This window comes from Molothrus ater, chromosome 24 (genome assembly GCF_012460135.2).
Source record: "Molothrus ater isolate BHLD 08-10-18 breed brown headed cowbird chromosome 24, BPBGC_Mater_1.1, whole genome shotgun sequence".
In the NCBI taxonomy this organism is placed as follows: Eukaryota; Metazoa; Chordata; class Aves; order Passeriformes; family Icteridae; genus Molothrus; species Molothrus ater.
Window position 1 is genome coordinate 4,500,850 of NC_050501.2, and position 27,822 is coordinate 4,528,671.

The following is a 27,822-nucleotide window of genomic DNA, read 5'->3' on the forward strand; positions in this document are numbered from 1 at the left end:
TGGGCTATTGACTCTTCGACGCAAGCAGAAACATGATTGAAACCTCATTCCTGGCAAAAAGCTTTCAACTAAATGCTACATGTGTGAAGGAAAGAGGACTGGATCCATGGTAAGATTATTTTCAGCCCTACTTAAAACATTCACCCACAGTTCCTTCACATCTACAAAGTGTTGGCCACAAAGAACCTTCCACTGGCTTGAGAGATGAAGTAATTCTTCAAGTAAAGTTGGGCTTGACCATCTTGGAGGTGTTTTCCAACCTTCATGATTCTATGATACCAAATAGATGAGAATGGACAGTGTGCTTACAGACCAAGAGGTGACAATGACGGCCCAAGCTGTGACAACGAAGGACCAAGAGCTGGGATGTTCATGGCTAAAGGTACTGGCACAAGGGTTGCAGCCAAGTCCTGGAAGGGGCATGGCCAACACGAGTCACACAGGGGCTGCAGCCAAACCCTGGGACAGCCATGGGGAACAGAAGCCATCCAATGCTTACAGCCTGAGCACCCAAGAACTCGATGGTGCTGCCATCTTGACTCACTCTGGCCTGACATGGACAACTGGAATTAAGAGGAGCAGCAAGGACATCGTGCTTTAAACAAGGAGACGGACGGTGACGACAGCTCCTGCTTAGCTGCAAGTTTATTATTTAAGTGATGCCAAGACGCTCGTGGCGGTGATGCTTGGGCACTGCCCTGGGGGAGAGGAAGCTCAAGGGCCCCGAGGGGCAGCGCTGCTGGCCTGAAGCCGGGCAGCTCGTGCGGCTCGGTGCCCCCGGGAGCCCCGGCGGGGCCGCGCCTCGCCCGCCGCATCCCGCCCCGGCCCGCGCCCCCCGCGCCCCCCACTCACCCTGCCGCGGGGGCCGGGCCCCTCCTCCTTGGCCTCCGCCATGTTGCGCCCCCCCTCAGCTGTCCCAGCCCGGGGCGAGGGGCCGGGGGTCACTCCCTCTCAGCCTCCTCCGCGCTCCGGGGGGCGGCGGCTCCGGGGGGCTCCGCGACGCGGCGGGCGGGGCTGAAGGGGGGCCCGGCGGCTCCCCGAGGGCGGCGGGGGGGGGGGCTCGGACCCGCCAGGCCGCGGCCGCTGCTCCCGGAGCTGCCCCGACCAGCCCAGCGCGGGGCCGCTCCGCGCATGCGCCGCACGCCTGCGCGCGCCCGCGCCTGCGCGGCGGGGGCTCGGCGGGGCCGCGGGGTCGGGGGTGCCCTGAGGCGGGGGGGACGCTCCGGGATCCCGCGGCGGGAGCGGCCCGGGGGCTCCGCCGCCCTCACGGCGCTGCCGGCGGCGACACCGGGGCGGCCGCCTCGTGGAGCGGCTCGCGGGGCTGTCGCGCTGGCGGCAGGTGGTCGGTGGGCTCCTGGGGTGAGGGCCCGGCCAGGCCGCAGCACCGCCCTCACGGCGCCCACCTCACCTGTCCTGCCTATTGTACCTCTGCTGCGTCATGCGTGAATGAATTCATTTTGAATTAAGTAATTTTTTAACTGAGTTTAATTGAATTTTGTTGGTACTGTTGCAAAACGTGGAATACCTAAAAAAAATTTTAAGGATGTTCTGTGATGTTTGATGCCTCGTCAGCAAGGAGGAAGGTTTAATCCGTGGAACAAATAGCAGCTCACAAGATGTAAGCGATGTCCAGGTATTAGAGAAACAAGTTATTGTTGGTAGAGTTGCCTTGTTAAGGGTTAGGCCTGGACATGCTTCATGATCTCAGTCCTTGAGGGAGTTTAACAAAGCTTGGGGAGAAGGATGTGCCAGTGATGGTGGCCACAAGAAATGCACCACTGACAGGCCACAAAGACACCTGGCAGGACTGCAAGGTGAGGAACAGCCAACAAACCCAACCTGGTAATTGTGCTGAATCAACTGCAGCTGGGTGAGGGGTACTTGTGGCAGGGGGAGATCACCACTGCCAACCCATGGACCACTGACCCAAGAAACCACCACCAGCCCAAAAGAGAGAAACACTGAGCATGGCACTAATTAGCATGAATAGCAAGAGAATCATTACCCAGCAGAACACTAATTAAAAGAGAACTATGTAACACATAGCCAATGAACACTGATGGCCTATTAAGAAAACCTTTGAAACCATATGTGAGATTCAGATTATTGAGGGTTTTTTATTGTGGGCAATGTTGGACATTGCCAGCACCCAGAAGTTGGTAAGGACAATGCGTTCTTGTCTCTTTAATAATTAAATAATCTATCTGCTAATTAAAACTTGGTCTTAAAGGAAATCTCCACTTCCCAGTTTATCTGATTTGCACAATTATAGACTGGTGCTGAGCTGCAGCTGCATTTCAGTGGTGACTGAAGTGATCCTTATATAAACACTGTCCTTCAGCTGGCCTGAAATGCTGGATGCAGAATATTGGGATTCATTTAGGAAATCCTGTCAGGTCTCTCATAGAAATCATGGCATTCCAAGGACAGAGAGATAATTAATGTGATAATTTAATAATTAATGCTTTTCACTTATGCAATAATCCTCATCCTCGAGTCTAAATTAAAATAATCCTTATCTTGAAGTCTAAAATAATTACAGTTGATGAGTTGTTTTGTGAAATTTCTCCAAAAAAATTGGGGTTTTTTAATGGCAAAAGATGTTATAAGGGAACTGTGAACCTGATAAGAAATTTTATAGTAATTTAAAAAAAAAATTTAAAATTCTTTTCTTTGTAGCTATCTAATTAAAAATTTAGATAGCTACGAAGAAAATAATGAATATTTAAATATTTTTTTAATGGGGACAAAATACAATAACGTTAAAAAATTAATAGGGATTTATATTTAATTTTTTAAGAGTTAGGAATTCTAATGCTGTCTCAATATGGAACTGCACATCAGGGTTCCCCAGGTGTTTTGCACAAAAGCTCACTGTGAATACAACAGTTGTCCCAAAAGCATGGGGGTCACAGCACAGATTGTGGACCAGCTGAAAATGCACAGATTTCTCAATAGGATTTATCTAGGAAGACAGAAAATAGAAAAGTAAATTTACTATATAATAAATATAATAAAGAATAAATATTTATTAACTTAACAAAAATGCTGAGAAATTCGAGTATTTGGGGCAGACCTTAGGAGTTTGAGTTTGGTTTAGGAATTAAGATACTTAGGAAAATAAACTTGCTTTTTCTTTTTGCCCTCTGCTTTCTGAGGCTTTGCAAAGGCTGCCTTCATGTTTTCAGGCTGAAGTTTAGAAATTGTAGGTGTTTTTGTGTTGACTAAACCTCTTTTTTCTTGTCATCCTAGTGCCAAATACTCAACCACTCAGGATAACCTCAAAACCCACGAGAACTCGACAAAACTACTGTAACTTCTTGGGGCTACATTGTAAGTTTCCATAGGATGGTAGAAAATGAACTTGTTCAAGCCTTTTGATGGGAACAGACATTTTTGTACCATTGTGCTGTTCTCCTAAGGAATCAGGGGAGTGATGGAACTTTGAACATGCAACATAAAATGCTTTCAGACCACTGTACAAAGAATTCTGTGAGAAATAGATCCTGTCACTACAACAGGTGATAAATCAGCCATGTGCTGTAGAAATCTCTGCCTGCTGCAGGTTTGCTGAGGGTGATGCCACAATGGACAGAGAAGGGGGGTGACAGTGAGAGCCACCAGATCAACCCTGGTGTGGGCTGAGACATCCAAACCTGTTCTTTGTAGGGTGTTGGAACCAGAGCAGGAAATTCTTCGGCTTCTTCAGGCTCTCGACTCTTGGGTGTTGTTGGCCCAGCTTTGGGAAGACCTGGCTGTGGCCTTCCAGTGCCTGAGGAGGACAGCAGGAAAGATGGACAGAGGCTGTTTCCAAGACCTGGAGTGACAGGACAAGGGGAAATAGCTCCCTACTGCCAGAGGGCAGGGTTAGATGGGAGATTTGGAAGGAATTGTTCCCTGTGAAGGAAGCACAGGAGGCCCTGGTACAGGATGCCCTGAGAAGCTGTGGCTGTGCCTGGATCCCTGGAAGTGTCCAAGGTCAGGCTGGATGGGGCTTGGAGCCTCCTGGGATAGTGGAAGATGTCCCTGCCCATGGCAGGATTTGGAACAAGATGATCTTTAAGGTCCCTTCCAACCCAAACCATTCCATGATTCTGTGATTCTGCAGGAACTGTCTGTGCACTAATGTGGGTAAAAAAGACACTGCAGAATACATAGATAATGTGGTGATGACTCCTGCAGAACAGACCAAGATAAATGCCTGGATAAGGCAGGAAAAAGATAAGATTGTTCCACACTATTGTTTTTGAATTGCTTTTTAATTCACCCCTGGAGTGCCCATATTCCAATCTGCTGCACAACCCTGAGTTGAGACTATTCCTCTTTAAACCAGTGACATTTAAAAAAGGAACCACAAAACCCCCTCCACATGCAGGCTGCAGTTCAGTGAACTGGATGAATGATCTTTGCACATCCCCACGGGCATGCACAGCTGAATATAGATCACCCAGAAAACCTGCCAGCTCTACAGAGTGGGGCTGGGCACTCCTACAAACCTGCCAGCCCCATGGGTTGGGGCTGGGCACCCCTACAAACCTGCCAGCTCTACAGAGTGGGGCTGGGCACCCCTACAAACCTGCCAGCTGTCCAGAGTGGGGCTGGGCACCCCTACAAACCTGCCAGCTCTACAGAGTGGGGCTGGGCACTCCTACAAACCTGCCAGCTCTACAGAGTGGGACTGGGCACTCCTACAAACCTGCCAGCTGTCCAGAGTGGGGCTGGGCACCCCTACAAACCTGCCAGCTGTACAGAGTGGGGCTGGGCACCCCTACAAACCTGCCAGCCCCGTAGGTTGGGGCTGGGCACTCCTGTTTCTGCTCCAGCACAGAGTCTGCAGAGAATTCCAGCTGCAGGTGGAACAGCCCTGCTGTGTGTTTCAGGCCAAACATGAATTAATAATAATCAATAATCTTGTTTTCTTTCCAGTGAGCATCCAAATAGGACAGCTTTGGGAGATGGGTGGAGGAAAATACAGCTGTTGCAGATGTTGTACCCACAAAGAGTCATGAAATGGTTTAAGGTTGGAAAAGACCTCTGAGATCACCAAATCCAACCATCAGCACAGCATCACCACCACATTCACCACTAACCATGTGGTGCTTTGGGCACTTCTTTGTCCTTGTTGTTGTCATAGACTGAAAAGGGATGTGGAGATGAGCAGCCAGTGGCCTTTTCTGTCCCAGAGATGGGCAAAACTGTGGACACCTCTTAATTTTAGGTGCTCTCATACTGCAGACTCTTCTGAAGCAGGGCTGTAATGCTGTAAGAAAATATAGGGAATATTTCAGGGGAAAAAAACCTGCAGTGGTGTCTCCTCTTGAGCCCTGAGCAGACAGGGGGACCCAGGGGCAGTGAGGGTGTGGGTTTGTGTCCCAGCTCAGGGGCTGCTCTGGCTTGTCCCTCCACGTGCTGGGTGGGATTTGCGTTTCCCTGGCGCTGGTGATGTCAGGAGCTGCCAGGACAAAGGGGAACAGGAGGCTTGGAAACAACAAGGATCAAGGAAAGAGAAAAGCCAAGTTTTAAAAAGCAAACGCTTAGTCATAGAGCCACAGACGCAGGAGGGCTGGCAGGGGCCTATTTCCATCCTGAAACTCCCCCTCATTCCCAGACTTGCTCTGGCTGTGTTTGCTGTTAACATCCCCTTCCCCCACCACCCACAGATAACTGAAGGAGCAGCCGTTGAAAAAAGGAAAAAAAAAAAAAAAAAAGGCAGTTGCCTTGCTCTGCCTGCAGGAGAAATGTCAGGAAGTGTCTGGTGGTGGGTGGGATGAAAGGAGGAAGCTGAACTCTAAAGAGAATATTCTAGCTCTGCTCGTACAAACAAATGCCCCTCTGTATTCTGTTTGATAAGAACATCCAGGAGCAGGTCCTCCTGCGTGCAGGAGTGTGGAGTAACTTACACAGCCCTGAGTGATTTATTTGTACATGCTGCATTACCCCCAGCACTCCATGAACTGGAGGGGAAAAGATGGAAACAGCTCAGGAAAAGCACAAGCATCATCAATAATTAATAGTGCCTTTTTTATAATAGGAATGATCCAATATTAATTATGAAGTTAATTTCTGTTTGGATGGTTTGTGCATGTGTATGAAATTTGGACCGGGATTTAAGTTCAGTGCAATCATGCTTTTATTCTAATTACAATCATTATAAATCTATTTTGCATCCTCTTTTGAAGTCTCAATAACACAGGCTTTTGTTTCCAAACATGCCAGACAGCAGTTTTTGCACACCAAATATGGCAGCTCTCAGCTCCCCAAAGTGAATCTGGTTATAAATAAAAAAGAAATTGTTTTGCTTCATTGTCAGTGTGCAAATGTGAAAATAAGCCCAGAGCATGGGTCAAGATAAGTAGTTTGGATTTCTAAAGTCACAGAGTCAACAGGGGAGAAAGAACTTAATTGCACACATCATGAAATATTTAAACAGACAGTGACCAAGGTGCAGATGTGGGATGGAGAGTTATATAGCTAATTCTGTGTTACAAACAGCTGATCTCTGCATCAGGGACTCTGTATCTTTCTTACTCTGGAGCCTTAAAAATTGAAAATTGTCAGTGCATCATTTTGAAGCTTTATTTTTTTTTTTTTTTGTACTGAGTGATCGGTTGGGAAAAATTCTACAGCAGAAGCACAAAACCCAGACAGAGAACTGAGTTTCTTATTTATTTGTAGACCACCAGCCCTCTTGGGACATGGGTGCATCTCATCCACAGCAGACTGGTGGGTGGAGGTTGCCATAAGAGCAAGTAGAAAGTTTCTCTTTGTTGCACTTGTTTTCTTATACAATCATTATCTATTTTCCAGCTGTATTCATGCCTTTCTTGTGCTACCAGGACACTTATTGGAAAGTTTTTCTAATGGAAATCCAGTTTATGGTAACAAAAGTTTTGTAGCAGGTTCGTGGCAGATTCTTTTGCTGAAGCAGAAGAAAGGAAATGTGAGTTTTCTCTTAAGTTTTGGGTCTTTCCTTTTGTTTTTCTATCTGCTCTTGTCTCCCTGAAGAAAATCCAAACTCCCACCCCAAGTAGCAGTGGGAGAGCTCATGCTGGCACCAAGCTCACCCTGTGAGCCCCCAGAGTAAAATGGGGTGAGATCAGTAAAACCTGCACAAGACATCTCAGATTGCTTGCAGGCTCTGCTAGCCATCATGTCACCGTGATGTTTAGATCTTATTATTTGCCATAATAAGATGCCAAAAGTAATTTTCAAAAGGGAACTGTTAGACTTTTGTAAAATCTGATTGTGCTCAAGGTCTGGGATAGGTGTCAGGTTGTCAGAGCAGTCATCCCCTGGGAAGTCTCTTCAAGTGGCCTGCTGCTACAGCAGGATTAATTTTATCTTTGTCTTCTGAGAGTCACTGAAGGATGATGTGAATAACCTCTGGAGTTCTTTAGCCATTTGTGTTGTTTGGAGACCTCCTCTTGAATCTTTATTGGCAATTACTGCCCTCTCACAAACTCTGGTTGCTGCATTTTAGCATCATCCTGAATTCATGCTGTGACTACATCACTTTTTCCAAAGGCAGAATAAAACTGCTAATTTTAAAATTTCCACCATTTTTGTGTTATGAAGCAAAAAAAGGTTTTGATTTTCTGTTTCATCTTTTGTGTTTGTCTTTTGGAAATAGCAGTGTATTAAAAAAATAATTATAGAGAAGACATTGCCAGTCTTCAGATTTTTGAGAAAGTCATGGCAGCCTTGTGAAATACAGCAGTGTGAGTTTACTCCCTTCTGCCCCACTGACATTCCATGCATAGCCAAACATTAACCAGAGCTCAGCTCAGAGTGCTGGGATTTTGCAGAGTTGGTGTATCTGTTTCCCTGCCTGTCTCTGTGAGACAGAAGAACAGGATTCTCTGTAACACATCCCATTCTTGCCACATATTTATTGTCACAGAATCCCACACTGGTTTGGGTTGGAAGGGACCTTAAAACCCACCCAGTTCCACCCCCTGCCATGGGCAGGGACACCTTCCACTGTCCCAGGGTGCTCCAAGCCCTGTCCAACCTGGCCTTGGACACTTCCAGGGATCCAGAGGCAGCCACAACTTCTCTGTGCACCCTTTGCCCACCCTCACAGGGGAGATTTCTTCCATATATCCAGCCTAAATTTCCCCTCTTCAAAGGGGGAAGCCATTCCTTGTCCTGTCACTCCAGTTTCTGATGCAGAGTTCCTCTCCAGCTTTCCTGGAGGCCCCTGCAGATCCTGGAAGATGCTGTGGGGTCTCCAAACAACCTTCTCTTCTCCATTGAACAGCCCCAGCTCTGCCAGGCTGTCTCCATGGGGAAGGTGCTTCAGCCCCTTTATTAAATTCACATCTCTCCTCTGGACTTGCTCAACAGTTCATGTTCCCCTTATGTTGGGGAAGCAGGACTGGATGCAGTATTCCCAGGTAGTCTGGGAGAATGCCCTGGGATAAACCTGGTGGTTTATCAGCCTGCTGGCCTCACTCCTTTGGATGCAGCCCAGGGCACAGCTGGATTTCAGGGCTGCATCTAAAGGACCCTGGCCAGTAGGTGACAAAACGTGACAGAGTTTTAAATTCTCTTTATCAAAGAAATACAAAATTAAATTCTTTCTAGTAGAAAACCACAGAAGATTAAATTCTCTTAATAGATGGCATGCATACTGTTAACTGTAGGGCAGTGGGATAAATTCTAGTTATGTCTGTCTCATTTCTCTCCACAGCTCAAGGACATGTCTGGATTGACAGCTTTGTGCTGAGTGTTCCTGCAAGGCACTGAGCATCCTTAACTCCAATTAACATCACTGGGAATGGAGGGCTCTTGGAGCCTCTCTGAAGACAGTCTTGGCATGCTCAGCTGTCCTAGGATCACTCTGGGATCACCCACTGACACAGCAGCTACTGCTGAGAGAGGAGACACAGGCAGCAAGAGGAGGGAAAGACCACTTTATCCAGATTGTGTGATCTTGTCAAGTCACAGAACTTCCCAGCCTCAGAGCTCTCTATTTTTAAGGCTATAGGCATATTTGTGATGGTATAGAGGAAAAACCTCTTGGAGAGCAGATTTAATCCGTGCTCAAGGAGAGGTGAAAACAGCCCTGGAGGGAGAGGAGGACCCTCATCACTGAGTGCCAAGGAAAGCTGCTGTGAGCTGAAGAGCCTCTGCAGCAGCTCTTGGCCACTCCTGCAGTCCTGCCTCAGCTTCAGATACCAGGTGATGCTATTGGCATTTTGCTTCCTCCTTTATTCTATCAAAGGTCACTTCATGACACTGTGGTGAGCCCCTGAATGATGGAAGGTTCTGCAGGAATCCCTATTCTTCCAGGAAGGTTTATCCCAGTGCACCACAGGTCTATTTAGCAGAGCCTGCAGCAGGGCAAGGATTCTACCCTGCACCTTCTGGGTGCCTCCCTGCTCTGCACTCCCTTCCCACTCCTCCCTTTGCTTCCTGATTCTTTAAATTTCTGAGCACCTCTAGTTCTGGGACATACTGGAATTTGTGCACACAGCCCTTGAACTGTTTTCTTCTGGGTCAACATTTTCCAGGGAATGCCCGGGAGTGCAGACATCTCCTCACAGCATTTAATTGCTTCTTCAGTAGGAAGGGATGTTAGTGGGATTTGTGTTTGTTTGTACTTGGGACACTTACAGAACCTCATGGGGTAATTATTCCTAATTAGCAACTTGGACACACGCTGCTCCTTCCTCCTACAATCTGCAATTAATAATACAGACATAATTCAGATTTCTCCTTGCCAGTCTTGTGTTTATGTTTATAACAAGAGGAAACAGTTTAGGGAAAAAAATGTATCTGAATCAATCACCTGCTGAGCTCCACACAGGGATTACCTGAGGATTATCCTGTGCTCGTGGCAGCTGAGACATTCAGAACTTTGGGCACCTCTGTGTCAGCCTGATTCCCTGTCATATTCCTCTAAGGTCTTTTCCTCATTAGTCACAGACTGCTTCTTACCACGGCTTAATTCAATTTTTAGATCACTTGTAGGGTATGAAAAATCCTCCTCAGAATTAGTAACACTAGTGGTATTTTAAAATAGATTCATATTTTGAGGGCCAGAGAGGTCTGGAGTTCTTCCTTTTTTGCTTCTCTCAACGGCCCCTATTAAACTGAACAAATGTATGTGTGCACTGAACATCCCAATGAAAAGATCAGTTTAAGGATGGAGAAATGTTTCAACTCTTACCCCAGGTGTCACAGAACATTTCCAGTCTCAGATATATTTGTTTACAGTGGAACATACTGGGGAGAACATCCCAAGCTTTTTTCCTCAGTGTCTGTTTTTGCACAAAACCAGCCAGCTGCCCAGCATGCACACTTACAAAGCAGGTGATTGTTAACAGAGTTGTTTTTACTTCAAGTCCTGCTCAGGCATCAGTTTTTCTCTGATTTGAAGACCAGGATAAACACTTATATTGCAGCTGCAAAACATGGACTCTTACCCTGGCCTCTGCTAGATCTGGAGAAATTCAAAGCCACTTTGCAGACTTCAGATAAATCCTAGAGATTCTTGTACAGATTTTTCCTAGAGTCATAGAATCACAGAATATCTTGAGTTGGAAGAGACCCAGAGGGATCATCAAGTCCAGCTCCTGGTCTGCCTAGACACCCCATCAATCCCTCCTTGGGTCCTGTGCCTGGTCACACAGAGCAAGAGCTGAGCTGCCCCTCCCCTTTTCTGTTCTGATCTTTGTTCTGCAGATTTTTGCAGAATTAGGAGAAGAATTTTACTCTTTATTTCTTTTGAAGAATGATAAAAATTAGTAGCTCCCGAAAATACAGTTCACTTATACCTAAGACACAGCAAAGGCAAACTCAACCCTTTTCCACTCAATATCATTTGTTTCCTGAAGAGACAGAACCAGATGTGACAGCAAGGTGATGCCAGTTGTTAGTTTGTGATAAGAGCCATTCCCAAATTTGTTCTTGCAGTGATTTAACCTCTGAGACACCTCGTGGTGGAAACACTCACTGCTGGCAGCAGGGCTACGGCCAGAATCCATTTTAAAACAACCTGGAGTTTCCATCCTGCAGTGCTTGGAAGTGGCTGAAGTCCCACAGCCAGTATAACACTGATTTGGGGCCAGAATCAATCTGTGGTTCCTTTTTAATTTAAAATATATAAAGCCACAGAGACAATTATTTTGTTGCTCTCCTATAAGGAAAGGCTGGGAGAATTGGGATTGTTCAGCTGGCAGAAGAGACTTTGGGAAGAGCTAATTCTTTCCAGTACCTGAAGGAGCTGACAGGAAAGATGGAGAGAGACAAATTACAAGGGTGAAGGGGAATGGCTTCCCACTGCCAGAAGGCAGGGATGGATGGGATTTTGGGAAGAAATTGTTCCCTGTGAAGGTGGGGAGACCCTGGCACAGGGTGCCCAGAGCAGCTGTGGCTGCCCCTGGATCCCTGGAAGTGCCCAAGGCCAGGCTGGATGGGGCTTGGAGCAACTTGAGATAGTGGAAGGTGTCCCTGCCCATGGCAGGGGTGGAACTGGATGGGCTTTAAGGTCCCTTCCAACCCAAACTCCTCTGTGATTCCATCACTCAATGAAGAATGAAACTGACCTTTGACTTCCCCAGGGTATCAGAAATATTCATGCAATTGGCGATGTTTTAGCACAGCACTGCTACAGTTCTGCTCTGTGAAATTAACGTGGGACTTTCCCTTGCGTTTCACACGGGGTTTGATTTTTTTTTTTTTATTTCAGAGCTGAAACGGAATGTGAAACATTCCTGGGAGCTTGAGAGGGGGATGGATGGAAACACTGCTGAAGGGAAGGTATAAAAATGGCACTGCTGAAAGCAGGGACACTAAAGAGCTGGAATGTGCTTTTGGCCTGTTTTCTGTAATGAAACACGGAATGTCGGGACTGTAACCACCACGGTCTTGGTACAGCTGCTTTATTTTTCACTCCAGAATGCACCGTGGACATTTTGGCGAGCTGGCATCGCTTTTTGTTCGCACCACGCTCTGTCCTGCTTTCCTGCGGTGTCTGGAAAGTACTTGCGGACTGCTGTTCCCAAATCAGGGCTCTTGTTAGACTTTTCACACAAAACACTGAACATGACTCCTCGTGCTGGCGCCGGGGTTCCACTACCACCCTTGAATGCATAAATCGGATATTTCCTATCCCAGATTTGGTTTCAAAGCAGAAGCGAAGGCTCCGGCCGCGTTGAAGCAGCGAACTGTAATTGAAAATACGTTTATTTGACATTTTTCCAGCCGCAGCCAGGGTTGAGCGCGCCTTGAGGCGCCGCGCAGCCGGGCCCGGGCCGCGCCTCCGCCTGACTGACAGCCGAGCCAGCCAATCACGAGCCGCGCTCCCGCCGTGACAGCGCCTCCCGCCGCTCAAACTGCCCAATCAGCACGCGGGGGGTTAACGGACCGGCCCGTTCCAACGTCGGCGGTCAAACGCGCCAATGGACAGAGGGCAGGCTCGTTACCAATGAGATCAAAGAGTTAGCGGAATTGCGACACGCTATTGGTGACTTTGCATGTCAGTCACTGCCGCCAGTGCCGGTGGTTGGCTGGTGGGGAGGAGGGGGGCTTCCGGGGGCGGGCATACTATATTAGGGGCGGACAAAGGCGGCGGCGAGGCCGTCCAGCTCACCGCCATTTTGCGCAGCGGGCGCTGAGCAGTAGCAGCCGCCGCGGCCGGAGCTCTCTTCTCATCTCCGCCTCCTCCCTCCGCTACACACCATGTCGCGGGATCGCTTCCGTAGCCGTGGCGGCGGTGGCGGCGGCTTTCACCGGCGTGGCGGCGGTGGAGGACGCGGCGGTCCCAACCACGATTTCCGCTCGCCGCCGCCCGGCATGGGCATGGGACAGAACCGCGGCCCGATGGCGGGTGGCCCGCAAGGCCCAGGCGGTCCGCCGGGAGGAGGCCCGAAGCCTGAACCGCCGAAGCCACCCACGTCCACCTCCGCTCCGCCTTCTTCATCCTCCTCAGCCTCCGCTACCACGGCGGGACCCACCGGCAGCCAGGCGGGAGCGCCTCCATCCTCTGCGCTTCCCGCGGGGCAGCAGCCACAGCAGCAGCCGCCAGTTTCGGCTCCTTCCTCGTCTCCTTCCGGTGCACAGCCGCAATCCAAGCCCAGCCCCAGCCCCACACCGGCCGGCGGCCCTAAGAAAGGACAAGGACAGTCTCCCGGCGGCGGCCCCAAGGGGCCGGGCGGCCCGCAGCAGGGGCCGCACAAGGGCGGCCCGGGGCACCGTGGCGGGCCGGGCGGGGAGCCGCGGGGCCGCGGGCAGCAGCACCAGGGCCAGCAGAGCCTCGGGTCACAGCAGGGATCGGGAGATAGGAGCGAGAAGCTGTCGGACGAGGTGAGTCACGGCCCCCCCACACCTCCCTCAGGCACAAGATGGCGGCGGCTCCGCGCGCCCGCGCCGCCATCTTGAGGGGAGGAGCGGGGGAGAGGCGGCGGCGCCTCAGCGGGATGCGAGCGGTCCCCGGTGTCAGGGCGGCCCCGGGGCTGCGGTTTGCGTTCCGTCGCGTTGCCCAGGGCTGCGGTTTGGGTTCCCTCGCGGTGACTCCGGTGGTGCTGGGGCTCCGGTTTGAGTCTCTTAGCGGCGCAACGGGGCTGCGGTTTGGGTCTCTTGGCGGTTCCGCGGTTTGGATCCCCTCGCAGTGGCCGGGCGGTCCCGGGGTTGCGGTTTGGGTTCTCCGGGGGTCCTCGAGGCTCCCCGCAATTCTGTGTGTAGCACTCAGTGATAGCTCGAACTGGTCTGATTCTTTATAGGGGTTTAAAGCGAACCTCTCTCTGCTGAGGCGGCCCGGGGAGAAGACGTACACACAGCGCTGCCGGTTGTTTGTTGGGAATTTGCCTGCTGATATCACAGATGAAGACTTTAAAAGACTGTTTGCCAAATACGGGGAGCCGGGAGAGGTTTTTATCAACAAGGGGAAAGGCTTTGGATTCATTAAATTGGTAGGCATTCGTGTTGTGTGTTCATCCGTTTCGTCCTCGCGGTGTGGTGATGTACAACTTAGTTTTCTAAGGCTGGGTTTTGCACTTCCCCCAGGAATCTAGAGCTCTTGCAGAAATCGCAAAGGCAGAGTTGGACGATACCCCCATGAGGGGCCGGCAGCTCCGCGTTCGCTTTGCCACTCACGCCGCTGCCCTGTCGGTGCGGAACCTCTCGCCCTACGTGTCCAACGAGTTGCTCGAGGAGGCTTTTTCCCAGTTCGGTCCGGTGGAAAGAGCTGTTGTGATTGTAGATGATCGAGGTAGATCAACAGGAAAAGGCATTGTTGAGTTTGCATCAAAGCCAGCTGCAAGGAAAGCATTTGAACGGTGTACTGAGGGGGTGTTTTTGTTGACAACGTAAGTACTTTGTCAGGATCTTTTAGTTTTAAGCTGAATAAAGACTGCAGGATTCTAGTTGTTCAGAATAAGGGCTTTTAGAGGAGTAAAACGAGTATTTTCTGTTCAGCACTCCCAGGCCAGTTATTGTGGAACCGTTGGAACAGCTGGATGATGAAGATGGTCTTCCAGAAAAGCTTGCTCAGAAGAATCCGATGTATCAAAAGTAGGCACTATCTTTTGATATAAAGAGGGCATTAATGATGTTTTAAGTGGTATTGTCCCTGGCACTGAGGACTATGGAAAATTTTTCAGAAACAGGCTTTAGATTTTCGGTTGTATTGTCAGTTCTTGGGGGGGGGGGGGTTTGTTTGTTCATAGTTTAAAGTAACAACGATTTGATTAGTGTATTCACTAAGTGTTACACAAGCAGTTTTCTACATTGTAGTACAAAGAAATAGCAGCTTGACACATGGTTTTGGTATATGTAGAAACTTGAAAAATCAGACTTGAATTGTTTAATGCTATTGTTAGAAGCTGTCATCTCCCTTAAGGCATGTCTCGGATTGGTGATCCCGTGGGGAACTTGGAAATTTACATTCGTGGTTTGAAAGGAGAAACAAGAAATTTTAACTCATTGCCGGATTTGTATGAACTTGTTGCATGTGGATTTGCCTTATGAGCTGACTACTGGCATAAGGGAACAAAGAGTATTAAAGAGTCAAGAGAAATCTTTTCTGAAACAGCAGTTTTATGTTAGAATCTGTATATTAAACCTGTTGTAGGAATTTTATATTTTTCCAGATCACAAAAGGGAGTGCAGGGAGGGAGATCCAGTCAGTCTTGCTTGGCTTAGAAAGAGCTCAAAATTCCTTGCTTTGATCAAAAATTGTTCTCAAAGCTGCCTCTAAACCACTTACAATGTGGATTAATACGGTGCTCCAAGCGTTGAAATAATTCATACTGGTAGTGCATGGAAAGCTTTTGAACTTGGTAATTTTGTTCCATAAATTACTGAATTTTAAATTGGAGTTTATTTATATGACAGCCTGTTGGCCCTCAGGCACTTTTATAACTATTTACTTGAAAGTGAAGGCTGTTATTTGCCTTTGACACAGAGTGCTTTGGCACTGGAAAACTCCATCTTGATTGTGCCTGCTTGGGCAAAGGCCTGTTTTTTTTTGAAGATTTTTCCACCTGCAATTGTCAGCAGTGAAGTGTCTAAAGACAGTTAAGAATAAGCAAACAAGCAGTAGCACTCTGCAGATTTGCTTGGATGTGATAGTGCAGGAGTCTCCACATGTGCTGTGATAATTACTTGTGTTCAGTGCTGTTGTCTTAAGTGTGTGAGATGCAGCAGTTCCATCACAGCCAGTTCTCCTGTGGTTGTCAGGTGTTCTCAGGGTGTCCTTGATGTTCCCTGATAATTCAGTTATTTGGGTCGTGATCTTGTATTGACCTTGAGTTTCCAGGATTGCCCAATCTGAGTCTCTTCCTTTCTGCAGGGAAAGAGAGACTCCTCCCCGTTTTGCTCAGCCTGGCAGTTTTGAATTTGAGTATTCTCAAAGGTGGAAATCTTTAGATGAAATGGAAAAGCAGCAGAGAGAGCAAGTTGCAAAAAATATGAAAGATGCCAAGGACAAACTTGAAAGTGAGATGGAAGATGCTTACCATGAGCATCAGGCAAACCTCCTGCGTCAAGGTAACGAGTTCTGAACTCTTACAATCTTTTTGCTTTAAATGCTGGCTTAGGTGTATGGCTGTTTAATGGTTTAGTGAGGAAATTCATGCTTCTGACTATGAACTTGAGAATTTCAGCGTTAAAGAGGCACTGGTAGTTTTTTGAAATTTCAGTGGTGTATTGCTAAGAACAGTGACACTGGAATGTACTTCTCTGCCACGGTGCAGATCTAATGTAGTTAAAATGGGACATTGTGTGGAAAAGCTGCTCACAGGCTTCATTCCTGCAGACCTCATGAGGCGCCAGGAGGAGCTGAGGCGGATGGAAGAACTTCATAATCAGGAAATGCAGAAACGCAAGGAAATTCAGCTGAGGTTAGTTTGGCTTTCATGGGATTTTATTAAAAATTATATTTACCTTTTTCTTTTTTCAGTTACTTACATATGAAAGTTTTTATTTTTCAAGAAACACCATTGCTGCTTCAGTTTGTGTTAGCGAAATTGAACTGCTGTGTAAGTTTCTCCTTAAATATTTTGACATCGTAGAATATGTTTGGTTTTTGTTTTTTTTTTTTTTTTTTCTGAAGTGTAATCTTTCAGTGCTTTTATATTGCTGGAGCAGTTGATGTTAGTGTGTGTTCAGTGTGCTCCACTGCTGGGATTTAACATCTGCTTTGTGGTGACCAGGCAGGAGGAGGAGCGCCGGCGGCGGGAGGAGGAGATGATGATCCGTCAGCGGGAGATGGAAGAGCAGATGAGAAGACAGAGGGAAGAGAATTATAGTAGAATGGGTTACATGGATCCAGTAAGTGACATGGGGGTGGGTTTGGGTCACGTTACCATGCTCAGGAATTTTGTAGGTGTATTTTCAAATGGCTGTGTTTGCTTCCTTTGGGTTGGTGATTGTACTGTGTGTGTGTGTATGGGCAGTGGCAGCAGTTGGCTGTACATGTGCTTTGTCTCCTGAAAAGTTTGGAATTTGGTGGTTGATTATCCAAGTTAAAAGTTGTTTCTTCTATGCAGAGGGAGCGAGACATGAGAATGGGTGGTGCTGCCACAATGAACATGGGAGGTAAAGAACCTTTTAAGTAATTACTTTGTGTGGCTAACTTAGAAATGATCAGAATATGATTATATATTTCTCTCTCTTAGATCCTTATGCTTCAGCAGCCCAGAAATTTCCACCTCTGGGAGGTGGTGGCGGCATAGGTTATGAAGCTAATCCAGGAGTTGGCCAAGCAGCCATGAGTGGTTCTATGATGGGAAGTGACATGGTAACGTATCCTGTGGTGGCTTTAGCTTAGCACAAGGGAGTTGTTGTGGTTGGGAATGAGTTCTCCAGTGTTCGGATGGTTGTGGAAATGTCACTGTTAACTGCTGACTCTCTTGTCAGGTGTTTAACACAGGACAACGTGGCAGTGTGTAGCACTAGAGTAGTTGATAACCTTTATGGTAGCTTACACACTCAGAAATTGTTTGTAAGTGGATTCAAATGTGCTCTTAAGCATATCTGCAATTAACTGACTTCATTGGACTTTGGAAATTCTGCGTCACTGTTAGGCTTGGAAGGATTTTTTGTGAATTCTAGAGAATCTGACAAATTTCATCAAAATACTTAATGTGGTAGGTTTTCAGTAATTTGATGTTCTGTATTGATGGACAAGAGAGATTTTTTTGTTCTCCTTCCCAATGTGTAACACTGTTTTGGCCCTTCCAAGCCTAGGTAGGCTGGATGCATGTTGGTCTGGGTGTGCTGTTCAGTCCAAAATCTGCGCTCAGGTCTGTCCCAGCAGCAGATAAACTTAAATTACCAATGGTAAACAGCATATCCCTTAGTCTGTGCTGATGTTGCTGTAGAAGAGCAGAAATGCTGGTTTTTAGCTTCAGGCATGTTCCAGCTATCCTGGACTGTAGCCATTTGTGGTTCCTGTCTCCCAAAGGAATGATAGCCCGGTCTGTTTTCCTGTGTTGGGCATGACACAAAGGTAGAGCCTGTTAAAACCACAGCATATCTCCTGTTCTGAGGTATGTTTCCAAACTGTACTAATTTCTGGCACACTACATGTGTGACTGGGCTTGGAGCCTGTTTGGTGTTCCTACACTGAAGCACCACGGATGCAGATGACAGAAGTGTTCAATGGGCAGGATGGGAATCTGTTGGCTTAGGTGGCGATACCAGTGTGCTTTCACCCTCCTGAAAGGGTGTGCACCTGCAGCACAAGCTGAACTAAATGATTTTTGGGTGGGTTTAGGCCTCTGGCTTAATGAGCTGAGCTACCATAGTAGCTTGTCAGATACCTTCTGTTTTATCTTTTTGGGGAACATATCTTTGGAATGGTAACTTCCCAGAGCATCATTGATTCAGTAGACAGTGCTGTTGGCCTTAAGGTACCTCAATAACCTACTGATACATGAGCAGTTCCTGAGCTTCCTGTGAGCAGTTAGGCAGTGTGTGGTGGATACTATGTACATTTTTCTCCTGAAAACCATGGTAACAGGTGCATGTTGAACTTGTGTAATCCCTGAAATGTGATCTGGTCAAAAGATGTGACAGTGAGATGGATTAACTGCCTGGAGTTTCATAGGTTGGGGATCTCTGCCACACAATGCGGTCACAGTTCCTGGGCTGATACCTTTAAACAGAGCTGGAGATGAGCTGAAGCTGCCATGAATTAGGCAGAAATAACCTAAGTAATATTTGTGAAACTCCTTTCTTGGAAGGATTGATGCTGACTTTCAGAAGTCAGGAGCTCTGAAGTGTGCAATTTCAGTTGCAGATACTTTTTGTAACAAACCACCTACCATTGTTCTGTGACTCGGTAGTGGGAACCTTGGTTGAAATGAAAATTTAAAGCTCTCTTTGACCTCCTAATGTGTAACTTCTGTAGGTTGAATGCTGATCACACCTAGTAATACAGTAACTGAACAAAGTACATGCAACTAGACGTACTAGTAAATAGACCTGAAGTCTCTGCTTTATTGCAGAGTAACTTAGCTGTTACACCTTGGTGTGAAACCTTTTCAATTGCTGTGAAGCTGTGAATTTCCAAGAGCTTGTGGTGAAGGTGGGGTGGGAAGGGAGATACTGCCTGGATGCACACAACCCTCTGTGCATAGCTCTAACTGGAAACACTGAGTGCTTGGACCACGTTTTGCATCTGATGCAGCACCAGCAGCTCCGGAGTACGTTGGGTTTGAACAAGTGCCAGTCTTTGCTCGAGCAGTTGTGTTGGTTAGGTAAAGCACTGGTCAGTAGCTTTTTTCACTTTTTTTTTTCTTCTTGCAATGCAGTAGTGCTCACAATGAGTTTTGGTACTGCCAAAGGCCTCTGCAGTTTAGTCAGCAGACCGTAGTCTTAACCCCATCTTGAAAAGCACATGGTCTCTAGACAGCACATGCCAGTCCTGGTGAGTAGGCATTCTGTTACATTTGATGAATGTCAGCTCCTGCTTCAGCCAATTGGAGCTGCATTCTCTCGTTAGGCTTATTTGGAAATGACAGTGATGTAATCTGAGCTTTTACTGCACTAAAGGTGAGAAGTTCACAAGCTATTTGCATTAACTTGGTTGAAAATTTTGCTAGAGCTCATTTGGAAAAGTTGTTAATTCACATCTGCACTAATGCTTACATTTCTAGCACTGCAGGGAGGATCTGTTCTTTGTAACAGATGTATGAGAATGCATCAAGTGGGAACATACCTCAAGGCATGTATTACAATAAACTAATTTTTAAATTACCCTTTTTTCCTTTCTATGTTCCCGGTACCTGTGGATCGGCTCAATGGTGATTGTATCGACGAACCTTGACTACGGAACCTTCTAAAAATATATACTTAACACACATGGACATCAACTACTTATAATGAACTGTTAATTCTGTTCCAATAGCGTCCTGAACGCTTTGGGCAGGGAGGTGCGGGGCCCGTGGGTGGCCAGGGTCCTAGAGGAATGGGGCCTGGAACACCAGCAGGATATGGTAGAGGGAGAGAAGAATATGAAGCCCCAAACAAAAAGCCCCGATTTTAGATGTGACCTGTAGTTTCATTCCAGTTTGTTTTTGTCTGTCTTGTTTAGACACCGACTTCTTAATTCTTGCATTTTAGTAAGAAAGCTACGTTTTTATGGATGTTAGAAACTTACTGACCTAATATTTGTAAGTGGTCTGTTTGGGCGAGTACAATTTAATTATGTAATGCAGTGTTTCAAAATCAAATTTAGCTGTTTTTTTGATGTATAACGTCCCTAACTTGATGGCAGTGTACCTTGTGCCACTGAATTCCCAAAGTGTACCAACCTTTTTTTTACTGTGCTTAAAATAAATAGAAAACTAAATGTAGTAACTCTTCTTGCCAGTCGTGGTTAAACAAATGAGGCCAATACCACACCTGCCACAGTAACCTGAGAGCCTCGAGCTGAGGTCGGACCTAGACCAGGGTGTGGAACTACAGTGAAGAGTGAGATCTCTTCCCACAGTGCCTCTCTAGCCAAAGATTGGGTTAAATTGTAGCCGAACTTTGCAGTAGGTGCAGATTTTTTGAGCAGTAATTGTGCTGCAACAAGGAAGCAAATGAAAATCTTACAAATGCTGTAAGATACATTATTTAAAGCTTCACTGCAAGCAGTGCAGTAATGAATTCCATATTTTAGCTATGGGTGGTGGGATGGTAGCACTTACCACCCTGGCAGTTACTGCTTGGAATCTTTCAAAGACTTTAAGCAGAAGACTAGCAATGGTTATTTTAAAATAAATTCATAGAATGCCTTGTATTGGCTGACTTCCTCACTAAAGGATTGTTAATGTGATATTTATATGCTCTTAAGCTGTCTTGAGATTACAGGATCTGGCCTTGCTCCATATTGTACACCTGCCTGAAGTTGCTTGGCAAAAAGACCAGAAGTGTTACTCGAGTGATTAAGGTTAATTTGCTTATGTCCTCATGCTAACAGTGGACTAATTTGCCTAGTTCAGAATACAATCATTTGTATTATGGGGACTGCAGGAACTATTCTTAAATTGTGTAGCTGGTGGGCAAATCCTAAAATCCTGTATGTAAAATACAGCAATCAGCTTGCTTGCATGATGGTTATCGCTTTTTTATTATTGATGTTTGGAGATAATGCTTCAAAAGTAGTATCTGAATCTGGAGTTTTAAGAGTTACTACTACACAGTGCAAATAAACTCCCTTTAAGGTTCTTTTTGTAGAAGATCTGATGAATTCCTTAGTTTGCTGTTCATTTTATTAAGCCCCAGAAGAATTTCAAAGCATTCTGGACTCATTGGTAAGGTAGTTGCTTTGCTTGTTATTACAATGTACCAGGTAAACTGGGAACGTGACTTCCCAGTGTCAAATACCTCAGTGTTAATGCAGGATACATCAACCTGCTTGGCACAAAGTAGGTAAACTTAGCTTGGCTGTACCTTCACATGATCCCCAGCCACTGGAGTTCTGTGAATAGCTTTAATCTTCCCAATATCCTTCCATTCCTTATGCTGAGCATTGGCTAATTCTAAATTTTCTGCTAAATTTTCCCTGTGGTTAAAACATAAAGTGTCAGATTTCAGGGTTTTAGGGTACAGATGTCTGATCCCTCTTGAAGTACTGTTACACCTTAAATGACAGAATAGCAAGTTGGGAAGTGCTGATACAGGTAACACTGACTGGAACATGAAGCTCACTAAAGAGTGATTCAGTTTGTTTGGTGAATGCTTTTTGTGTACCCAGAAAAGTTTGGGGGTTGATAACATGCTACAACCATGAATTGCTCTTGAGGAGGGAATTTCAAATTGGCAGTTCCTAAACTGCAGACCAAGTATTTGGAAGTTACTTGTATTGGGTAGTTTACAAATGAGCAGTATGGATGCAATTTGCATTATTGAAGCGGTTTTAAACAATATCTTTTCTGGAGGGTGTTCATGGGACACCCTCAAAAGGTGAAGGTGTCCGAGGTGGGGAATTCTAAACATGAACATTAAATTAATTTTTTCAGTTTATTTTTCAGATTACATGTCATTCTTTATTAAAAGAGATGCTGGTGCATATCCTAAAGTATGTTCTTTTATAGTTCTGTAACTTGGAAGAGTGAAGGATGCTGCTGTCTTTGTACCTTACAGAGCTTTTCTTTGGGTACCCCTGTTTTGTACGTAAGCTACTGTTGCTAGGTATTAAAATAGCTGAGCTGCAAAACCATGATTAGTAAATATATTTGAAAGATTTGGCAGTTTTCAAAAGATCTGAAAGTTTGGTTAAATCTGGCTTTGTTGTAGCTGCATAAGCAGAATTTCTAAAACAAGTTCTGCTTTGAGTTGCATGTACTCAACAGGCATATATGATGAACTAGCCAACTTCTTTTCAAGACCTTTTAAAGATGGTGTCTTAAAAGCTGGCAAACATGTCAACTTTTAAATCTGATAAAAGTTACTAAATGTGGGAGGCGAGAAAGTGACATTCCTTTGATCTATTCCTATGAGGTTTTGGACTTCTTTCATAAACTCAGATTTATATAATTGAATCTTCTAAAATCATTCAGAAAAGTGCTTTGCTGGTCAGACCTGTTTTTGGATGGTCTGGATCACATAACATTTTTGTACTGGACTTGGAGGACATTGGCTGTTGCAATTTAGCTTGTTTTATCAAAATTGAGCCCATTTTGACACTCAGAGCTCTAAAAACTGCAGCAAGTAGAAACTGGTATCGTTACACATATGTCTTCACACTTTCTCAGAAATGAATACAGAATAATCTTACCTTCTGGCGTAGATACACTAATCATTTATACAGCTGATGAGAAATTGAAAATGCTTTTGAGATTTTGTGGTATTTTTGTGGTAGACAAATTCTTGGCTTCTCCTTGGCAACCATTTACTGTGGCAGCAAGTTCTTGCTGGAGTTTGAGACTGCAATTTACACTTTAAACTAGTGGCCTGCTACATAACTGCACTTAGCCAGCATTTCTGCAGTTCATAACTGTGAGGAACGTAGTACCACAAATGGCAATGGACATTAGGACCCGGATGTAGTATTCCTGCTTGCTCCAAGATTCTCATTGCCGACTGCGTCCAGGTAGGTAACAAGCAATATAATATAACTTGGTGACTTTCTGTGTAATCTTATACTGTGGGTATTCTGACATCACACTTCTGACTGTGGAATTACAGTGCAGCACTCCATACCTGTATGCTGAGCTTGCATCAAAGCTGTGTGGTTTTCGGTTTGAAGCTTTTGTCTCGTTCAGAGACAAGAAATAACTTACTGTGGTTCTTAGATGAGCATTTCCAGACCCGATTCCTCTGTACTTACAACTTGGCTTGGGTGGATTTTTCTTAGTTCCGATGTAATGAAGATATTCTTAAATGAGCACTGTGGGGAAGAGGGAATGTGATCTTAAACTCAGTTCAGTAGTTGACAAGGTGCTCTCAGTGCCTGGAAAAGAACACGTTTAAACTTTCTGTAGTGATGAAGTGGCCCATCTGCAGCTCATCCATGTGTAGAGTCTTGGCTTGGTGGGAACGTGTTAGTAACCACTGCTCTTGCCTCGTGTGTGCTGTGTGAGAGTCACCTCAAGCTACTGGTACAAGCAGTTCTGAGACTGATCCAGAATATTTTTTGAGGACATAAATGAGTGCTTGATTGAATATCCCTGTGAGTTTCATAGAGCTTATTGGACATTGCAGTAGTCTTTATTTTATACTTTGATTGACAAGCCTGATATATTCCTCTGCTTTAATTGACAGTGATGAGATTCTGTACTTCTGCCTCGTAGAGTCATCTTGATAGCGTAATGTACAATTTCATTTTTCATCAGTCTTGGGATGTAATTCTAAACTCTTCATTACTAGAACTCCTGACTATAGTGTTCCAGGATTAACATGCTTACGTTGCTAGACATCCAGACATGCTGATCTCCAGCTCTTTTGCATTAGCTCTTGAACCTGAATTTCAAGGTCCCTTGTTCCAGTGAATGATCTGGCTCTTGTCTGATACTCAGTTTATTTCACAGGTGTTGTAATGTGTTTTCCCTTGTTCTGCAAAGTTCTGCTTTGCATACTTGTTTCTGGTATTATTGTCACTTCTGGACCCTTCTTTGTTACCTTCCAGGCAGGACTCTTGCTGGTGAACAGGGATCTGCTGGACAACCTTGCCCTCCGCTGTAGCCACCTTTCCATGTTCCATTGAACCCTTGAAGTAGCAGGTGCACCATGAGTTAATGACAACAGGTCTTTGGTTACACCACAGTGAGTGTAGCCCATGCCAGCTGGTCACACAGTGACACCTTGTCACAAAGTCAGTTTGGCTTTTCATGATGGTTTACCTTTACCTGTGACTTGAATCCATTTTGTGATGGCTTATCCTTACCTGGGACTGGGATCCAGTAGCAAACCTGCTGGCTGCTGCCACTGTGCTGTCAGGTAGCAAAACTGAATTAGTGATCTTAAACCATTGCTCAAGATCTGACTTAAGTTTTTCCATTGTGCTCTGGATACTTGACCTGCAGGAATGTCATGGAGGGGTTATTGGCACATCTGCCTCATTCTACGTACTTGAACTAAGCAGGTTTTTGACACTCTTGGAGCAAGCAATTTGTGACTGAAACCATGGGGCTCAAACCAGCTCTGGCTGCAGTAATGAAACTTGGTGTGGTAGCAAACTTAGTCATGTCTGCTCTAAGTCAGTCTGTAACAAGTGGGTACAAGAAATGACATTCAAGTGCTTGCATTGTGTTTCATCTTGGTTTTATCTGTGTGTGAAATACACTTTTTCTCAAAAGCTTACCTGAAGCTCAGAAGTGTGGTGTCAGAATACATCTGCGTACTGCTAGGCCCTCCGAGCAGAGCCTGCTGCTGGCAGGAGAGCACAGCACAGCGTGGATGGGGCTTTATTGTAACATTAAGCATACAAAGTGTTGATTTGCTTGCAGTTCTCCCCATAGCTAAACACTGAGGCCTGTGAGTAGTTTTAGGACTGGAGCAGTAATGGGGTTGCATGTCTCTGTTAATCATTGCCAGCTGCAGTGACATGATCAGGAAGGCCAGTGTTCTGTTCCATTATGTTCAATGAGGCTGAGCATGTTGGGAAGGATGCATCCAAGTATGCTGCTCTGGGGAATCACTTGGCTTCTTCCACTACCAGCAAGTTTTGGAATCAGCTAATTAGCTTCAGATTTTTTTTCACTCTCCATACCAGCTAGTGGGGCTGTTAAATAGCTGCTGCCTGGAAAAGGAAAAAAGGGAGGATTGGCCTTCTCCCAGCTGTGTCATTGCTGCTAGGTAATGATTGACACGTTAGGACTTGGCTGTGCAATCCCGCAGTGGTCTGTGAACACCCCATCTCTCTATAAATGTTGCTTCTGAACACCAGTACTGAAGAGCTAACTGGGGAGGGCTGGGAGGAGTGTGGCTAGCAGGGAATTTGCAGTGTTCAAAGGATGCACAAAGATATAGTATCCCTTATGCATGGTGTTTGTTGCTATGGCAGAGAAAACAAAACGTGCATAACTCTCCTGCTCCCAGGGGCTGTGAGGAAACCCAGGTGGGTGGTGGGTTGGAGACTAAGGCCTGAAGTTGTCCCTGCCTGGTCAGATCATGCTGTGCCCAGGGTGGGTTCTGCCTCCCAACTGGAGCTGTGCAGAGCCTTGTACCACATCCCCAGCTTTCACCATTGCAGGTTGCCCTCAGCTATAGTAAAGGGAGGCCTTGAGGAGGGAAGAACCTCGCCGAGGATAAAAGCAGTGACAGTGCCAACCTCTAGTGTCTGCCTTTGGCTTCTGAAGCACTTGTTCTACTGTAGAACACGAGAGCTCCAAGAGGCCAGGACCACTGCACTCCCTCAGGAAGGGGAAGAGAGAGGGCATTGCTACAGGAGACCAACAGGATCATAGAGTTGGAGTAGCTGATGAAATTAAAGCCTTCACATAAGGGATAGTATACCTCTGGCTGCAATCAAACCTCACTGTGCTCAGACTGGGGTTATGGTTTGTGCTCAGGGTGCAGTTCTTCAGGCAACTGCCTGCATATTCCTCAGCTCTTGATGAGTGTTCAGGCTAGCCTATTTCTGCCCCTTATTCTTCCACGTAATAGTTTGGAATAATTGATAAGTTCCCCCTCATAACTAATCAGTCCATGTATGTTAAAACCTTATTTTTAAGTTAGTTTTTAAATGGTCACAATTTGCTGTGTATGACTCTAATAACTTCAGTTGTTATCCTTTAGGTGAAGATGAAAGCTGAGTGACACCGGAGTGCTCATCCATTGGAAGTAAGTATTGCTTTTTTGTCCTGGATGGATGAAATAATAAAGGTTTTTGGACACTTTGTGTTCAGTCACTGAGTACCTTTGAATTGGGGAACACTGAAAAAATGGATACATTAAATATGTAGGGTAGAACACAGTCCCAGCTTGTCACACTGTGGGCTTGAGCACCCTGACTCCACCTGGGCTTGATATCTTGACAGCATCAGCTAAAAATACCTTTCTAGACGTGGGTTTGTACAAAAGATTTCAAAATCACTTGGGGGTGTAATAACTTGGGAATGTTTTTCCAGTTGAGGAGTTGAACATGAGCACATCCAGCACGGTGCCCAGTGGTGTGTGGAGGGACCAAGGGAGCAGGTGGACAAGTAAGTAGTTGTTGTCCTTACAGTGCTGTGAGGGCTTGCTAGCCCATCACCCTGTGCTGGGTTATGTAATTCCTGCCTGAAACATGTGATTAATCTCAGTTCTGTATAAAGTTTCTGCATCTTGCTTCTGTAGAGCCAAAATGTAACCGTTGTCTGAGGCTTTTCAGCCCCGCAGCAGCAAATAAATTCTTTCCTTTGTGTGCAGCAGGTGGTCATACAAGAAATGACCATTCCTGCACTCAGGCTGCAGTTGGTGATTGTCAGCATGGGAAAAGGAAAATAGAGCAGCTGCTTCTCAGATGTTAATTCAACTAAACCTTGTTAAAAAGCTATTTGCTGAAACACTTGAACAATGAATTAAAAAAATAACCTGGTGTATAAATCAGCACGTATAGGAGTGAAGCAAATAGCAGTTCAGAGAAATAAACCAACTTGCAGAGCTGGAATTAATGACATTTTCCCTCTAATTTGCCACTAAACTACAAGGGGAAACTTCAGATATTTAAAATCTTGTTTGAGGAGCAACCTGCTGGTACCTTAACTCGGGAGTCACAGGTGAGTAACAATAGACCTGTAAGGTGTGAAGCCAGTGGGGTTCAATGGGTGAATTCCTGTTGAATCCTCTGTGGTTTGTCACTGCTGCTCCTTGCTGTGGGGTAGGAAAACAAAGCCATATCTGGTCTTAAAAATACATTAATTCTGTTAATTTAATCTAAAATCTGATGTGAATACTTGAGAATATTTGGCAGGCCCATGGCCTGTGATTCTGAATGATGATTCCATGTCATGTAGTTTCTGCTGCTGTTTCTGTCTTTCTTCCACAATCTTCCTAATTGTGTGCTTTGCACTTGCAGAAAAAGAAGTCTGAGTGCAGTGAAGAGGAACCAGGAACACACAGCTCTTAAAAATAAAATATTTAAATATTTTTTATAAATTACTCCTGTTTTATTCCAGAGGGTATTCAGTGAATAAGCAATCTGTCAGTGTGGAGTGGTATGGCTGGGTCTGAATTTCTGGAAATTTCACTCATTCCTTACTCCCATTTTGCATGTTACATAGTTTGTATTGTAGAATTCCGCATCTTTACCTGTGCCTGGTTGGCTTTTAAAATCTTTCTTGGTGATTACTGTAGTAATTAAGCCTAAGATGCCAAGAGTTAGGGTTCTGTAGAAGCCAGAGCAGTGCTGGATTTAGCTATTGCAGCACACATTGCAGTGGTTCACATTGCTTCACTTGA

General features: G+C 45.7%; 2 protein-coding genes across 6 annotated transcripts in view; one reads left to right on the top strand and one right to left on the bottom strand.

The window, feature by feature from the left end:
• ZMYM4 (zinc finger MYM-type containing 4) overlaps positions 1 to 1,077 on the bottom strand; it is a 39,075-nt gene extending 37,998 nt beyond the window's left edge. For 3 of the 4 annotated variants that reach the window (XM_054517190.1, XM_036397244.2, XM_036397243.2), the window contains exon 1: positions 853 to 1,074. In XM_054517190.1, coding sequence (XP_054373165.1) covers positions 853 to 894 — 42 coding nt within the window. In that variant the 5' untranslated portion in view covers positions 895 to 1,074. Of the gene's footprint in view, positions 1 to 852 lie in introns of all 4 variants that reach the window. The other variant, XM_036397242.2, reaches the window with a different exon arrangement.
• Positions 1,078 to 12,605: 11,528 nt separating this feature from the next.
• SFPQ (splicing factor proline and glutamine rich) lies at positions 12,606 to 27,519 on the top strand. Of its 2 annotated transcripts, none has more exons than XM_036397220.2 (12): positions 12,606 to 13,311; positions 13,728 to 13,916; positions 14,011 to 14,312; positions 14,422 to 14,517; positions 15,797 to 15,993; positions 16,262 to 16,346; positions 16,659 to 16,776; positions 16,995 to 17,043; positions 17,124 to 17,245; positions 26,179 to 26,223; positions 26,511 to 26,585; positions 27,440 to 27,519. In XM_036397220.2, the coding sequence occupies exons 1-10, from the start codon at positions 12,688 to 12,690 to the stop codon at positions 26,197 to 26,199; spliced, it is 1,803 nt and encodes a 600-aa protein (XP_036253113.1). In that variant the 5' UTR covers positions 12,606 to 12,687; the 3' UTR covers positions 26,200 to 26,223; positions 26,511 to 26,585; positions 27,440 to 27,519. The 2 variants fall into 2 exon arrangements, with proteins under 2 accessions (XP_036253113.1, XP_036253112.1); XM_036397219.1 differs by having other exon boundaries at positions 12,607 to 13,311; positions 19,859 to 26,223.
• The last annotated feature ends 303 nt before the right edge of the window (positions 27,520 to 27,822 follow it).